Raw genomic sequence first — 5,053 nt, forward strand, 5'->3', positions numbered from 1 at the left:
ACCATTTGAAAAGAAGTAGTTCATACTGTTAAAGTTCCCTGCCCTAAGGAGCTAAATATTTTAGCGTTCAACGAGATCCCAGATTCTCAAGATCTTCCATTGATCCTCGCCACCCTTGCACGCGTAGCATCCCTTACTGCCTATCGGGGCAGTCTGAATTGATTTTTGAGGAATCGCAGGGCGGAAGCGGCACAAGGGGTGGAGCGTTGCAATAGATTGCGTCGTACAAAACAGCATTCTGGAGGCGGCTGTTTGCAGTGATGCAAGGAGAGATGAGCGAAACTACCCCCGTCTCCATAATCTACGACCCTGTATACGTATACTCCACCTGAAATCCGCGCCACCTCAGATTCGTGGTATGCTGCCTTTAAACCCATCACCCAACGAATCTGGTGTGGTATGGGTTTCAGGCGGGTAATGGGGTCGTAGATTGTGAGGAAGAGGTGGTGATTCCGTTTACCTCTCCCTGTATCAGTGTAAACGGGCGACTCCGGAACTGGTTGTTACGGGGCTTCTCTTGCAATGCGCAACCGTTACGTCCGCCCCTCCTGCGATTCGATAACCCATGAGGACGAATCGCAGGCGGGGCGGGGCGCTGGCGCATAGTTGCGCATTCCAACAAAAGCTCCCGCAGGAAACAGTTCCGTGTCGTCCGCTTACACTACTACAGGTAGAGGTAGAGTCAGCCTCTTCTCCAGAGTTTACGACCCCTTATAGGCACTACCCCCCTGAAACCTGTTCCGTCCCAGATTCGTGGGGTGATGCCTGTGAACGAGACTCAGAGTCCATCCATGTTAACTTTGAAAATAAGAGAAGTGTTGCATTATATAGATACAATTTTGGGGCATAGGATGGACCAAGAATCACTAGAAACTCCAATTCTTTCCGCTAACCCTTCAGTCTAATGGGACTCCACAGTACTCCCTTAGTTCAAGATAACTTTCTTCGTTTTTAAATGACGATTTTCTAAACTACGCATAATTTTAAGCTGATGTATAGCCTAAAGGTATCTGAAAAGTGCTACTTCCTTGAAATCACGAAAAGGACACCGAACGAACTAAGGTCAACTCGCCACAACTCGCTCAATTCATCTTCGGAACTGTTTCAGCGCTCAACGAGAAAAAGTATCGTATATTTCATTTATTTGATTATGTTCCCTTATGCTGCAGGATGGTGGGGATACAATGACTACAAAGATAGGTATAAGAGAGCCATGTTAAGCAATAGTGAAACATCATATTACATAAAAACGGGCTCATTCTGTCGCGTGTGTCTATGTGTGTGCACGAAACACCAGAGACTGGTCCAATGGCATAAGATAGGCGCGCAATTGACGCAGAAACAAAGAGGTGGGTCTCAGGCGTAGAGTTAGTGTGTCGCGTCAGGAACCGCTAAAATGAGGTGAGACGGGCCTCAGGGCATTGAATTGGTGCGCCGACACTCGCTGCGCCTTCAGACTGGTGAATTTCAAGTTTTGTGCAACGAGTAATGGAAACGATAGTCACATCAACAATGAGCAATTGTATACTTTTCCAGGTCATAACAAAACGAAATGAAGAAGTGACTTACGAGCTTGGATGTACTGCATCTCAGGGATTTGTCGGACATGTTGGATGTGGTGTGAGTTAATTTTTGCGGTTGTTTCGCAATTTGAATTCTTCAAATTTGCGCGTGGAAACCAAGTATGCTATGCTATTTGGGATGTAAGTGTAGTTTTTATTTTGCTTTCCGGTGATAGGTTCCAAAACTCAGCCTCACGCGAGATCCTAAAAGCCTACCTTGATTCGCAATAAAATAGTGGGATTGAGGTTAAGCTGCATCTGCTCCGCCAACGAAATTACTTTATTCAAATTTGTCTAGTGTAAGTAGACTGGTATGAAGAATATAAGATATTAAATGGTTCAAACAGAAGAAGGTATTAAGTTCTTGAAGAACGCATGAGAAGTGCAGCGCCAGATCTCTGGGCAAAATAAAAGTTCTATCTGAGAACCTGTGAGGCACAATTTCTGGTACTCAGGGACAGAAAGAGTTTCTTCAACACTATTTTCGAGACCATGTCTAGCGCCAGCCAAGCCTATCATCCCTTCGGGGTGGATAGGCTGATACCACACCACCTGTCTAAGAGGATAGAAACTCTTAGTTTATACATCGGCTAGACTCTGCAGGTCATTGTATATGCTAAACACGTGCTCGCAAACCCTAAGAGATTCTGAATTGAAGCGAACGCGCTGGCACCTCGCAAGCGGATTCATCAACGTCATCTTTTATTCTCTCATTTTCGAAAAAAATTTCAACAAAAAGTTGGAAGCAGGTGCAACTAACTTTCAAAGCCAGCACTTTGTTACGGAAAAGTGTGGGTTAATAAGTTGCGGACGAAGATGAGAACGTAATGTCAGACCGCAAATCAGAATAAAAATTTCATTTACAACCTGTGAAGTGCAATATGTTCGAGTCAGTATCGTTTGCGTCACACAGCTGCTCAGGTTAAAGGCATCATCCCACGAATCTGGGATGGTACGGGTTTCAGGCGAGTAATGCTATACGGGATCGTAGATTGTGGAGAAGAGCAATGTGCAACCTTGCGCCCCTCCCCGCCCCCGCCTGCGATTCGTCCGAATAGGTTTTCGACGAATCGCAGGCGGGAGGGCGCAGGCGTGCTGCAGTAGTACGAAACGTGGTAAGAAACAGCATTCCGAGGTCGTCCGTCTACACTGATACAGGGAAAGATGTACGGAATCACTGTCTTCCCCACAATCAACGACCCCACCTAGGGGTTACTCGCCTGAAACCCGTGCTACCCCAGATTCGTGAGATGATGCCTTTAAATAGCTAGCAATTTACGTTCAACAGCACATTTACCTCTGTTAACCCCTCAGGCGCGCTTTTTTGGTCACGTGGGGCATGGCGACTAACTGGTGATCCCGCTCACTTTCCAACGGCTATTTTTGCTGATTTCCTAATATCTGGGATTCTTTTGTACCTGGATGGTTTATTGTTGCTAATTTTTGTTCAAATATAGCTCGTAAAATTCGAGTGGCGCCAAGTACTCGCCCGTCCGTCAATGGGTTAGGCGGCGATGTCCATATTACCCTATGATGGAACGATATAAAAAGAGAAAAGGATGGTTTTGTCTAATACATCAAAAATGTCTCCTAACTGAAGTGCAATTAATTGATTGTAGATATGGAATCAAGCTTGAAAAACAGTTGAATGTTTTTTTTAGAAAAATACAACAATAACATTACAAAAATGACATTTTGGATGGGGATTCTGAAAAATCTGCGTCAGTGCGGCACCTCCCAAGCGCTTACGATGTTATTATTTTGAAAAAGGCGTAAATGCTCTACTTTATAGACTCCTTTAGAATATTCTTTCCAAGGAGTACACCAAAGCAACTATTTGCGTTTGCAACTACAACATGTGCAATTTGGATTTGCTTATTGGCAGGTACTGTAATTGATCCATTTCCGTTCACTTTAAGGCTTGCTCTCTAAAACTTTGGGTTCTATTCGCCTCAGTTCTTCTAGGAACGTTAATCAGTGTTTGTGGCGTAGTATTCACAATGAGCTGCTAGAAGAATTTTCTTTAGAGGCATCACCCCACAAATCTGACTTGGTATGGATTTCCTACGGCCAAAGACTATACGGGGGCGTAGATTGTAAAAAGGGGTGAAATTTCGCTCATCTCTCTCTGCATCACTGTGAACAGACCGCTTCGAATTGATGTTCCTTATGACGTCCTCTAGTGCAACGCGCCACACTTGCGCCCCACCCCCTCCTTCGATTCGTCGAAAATCCATTCGGACGCTCAACGTGCAATTCATTTCCCTCGACGAATCGCAGGAGGGGGCGGAGTGTAAAGGTGGCGTGCAACAGAGGACAAGCAACCGAATTCCGAAACCGTCTGTTTACAGTGAAGCAAGGAGAGATGAACGAGATCCCACCCGTTTTTGCAATCTACGTCCCCTATAGTCTTTGGCCGTCGAAAATCCATACCACTTCAGATTCGTGGGGTGATGCATTGAATAATCTCCACTCCTCAGCTCTTTATCCTCTCATAGCAAGTAACTGCAGAATTTTTTCCTGAACATATGTCTAGTCTATTCTCTAGCTTCCCTGCAATTCCTTTTTTGATCGTCCCACAACCTCTTGGTTTCCTGATTTAATTCGTAACGAAGAAAGTGTAATGTCGTTATTTGCTTGCAATTCGAATCAGTGTTCCCCCAAAAAGAAGAGATTAGGTTTCGTCTGAAAAAAGACGAACTACAACCATCATCATCATGTGTAAGCGAATGAGTCTACAACTTTATATATTTATCTATAAATGTAAACCAATTTTATTCCCATGAAACTCTGTTCCTCTCCCATCCACTGACCTCGGAAATAAAAGAAAAATTCAAAAAAGGTGAGGAGGAGGGATAACAGTGAGAAAACGATTATGTACATGGCAATAAAGAGGAACATCCCATGGAGTATTGTCGCTCCCCGGTGAGGCACTAATGAAAACATAGTCGCTAATTTAATTTCCTCAAAGATTTTTCCTTCTAATTTACGACACTTTCGAGTTACCGAAAATAGATTTGCCAACACCACGATAAATCTAGGAATCCCGAAAGCGTGGAATATCTGAAGCTTGTGTTACCCTTTTCTACATGGTTGCCAACTGGTTCAGTAGAAGATTGCTAAGCTGTTTGATATGGAGGCTTTCATCAACAAGAATTTGTTCTACAGAATAAATATTCGTTAAATTTATGTCAACATGTCTATAAGGTGAGGAAATCTGCGGAAAAACCTAAAGATGAAGTTGTAGATTGCGGAATCCTGGGGGTTCTGCTCATCTTTTCCTAATCATCACAAAAAAAAACTGTGTGAGAACCGCTGTACTTCCAACGAGGTACGTTAGAACGCTCCTCTATGCACACATTCCAGTCCATCTATCTACCTATCTATTTTTTGATCCTACCTAAATAGGCTACTGTAAAAACATGTTCAGTCTTCGACCATTCGCTCGTAGATGCGGTGTGTGCTCAAGGGTGGCGCGCACTTGAAATCGC

The 5,053-nt window shown here is 44.0% G+C and overlaps 1 protein-coding gene across 2 annotated transcripts in view; it reads left to right on the top strand.

Annotated features, from left to right (window-relative positions):
• The window catches only part of RB195_019905 (uncharacterized protein), a gene marked incomplete at both ends in the record, with an annotated part of 7,763 nt that extends 3,078 nt beyond the window's left edge, over positions 1–4,685 (top strand). For both annotated transcript variants that reach the window (XM_064187966.1, XM_064187967.1), the window contains 3 exons: positions 1,537–1,620; positions 3,365–3,447; positions 4,604–4,685. In XM_064187966.1, coding sequence (XP_064043847.1) covers positions 1,537–1,620; positions 3,365–3,447; positions 4,604–4,685 — 249 coding nt within the window. The remainder of the gene's footprint in view (positions 1–1,536; positions 1,621–3,364; positions 3,448–4,603) is intronic.
• Between the last annotated feature and the right edge of the window lie 368 nt (positions 4,686–5,053).

This window comes from Necator americanus, chromosome II, assembly GCF_031761385.1.
Source record: "Necator americanus strain Aroian chromosome II, whole genome shotgun sequence".
Lineage (NCBI taxonomy): Eukaryota > Metazoa > Nematoda > Chromadorea > Rhabditida > Ancylostomatidae > Necator > Necator americanus.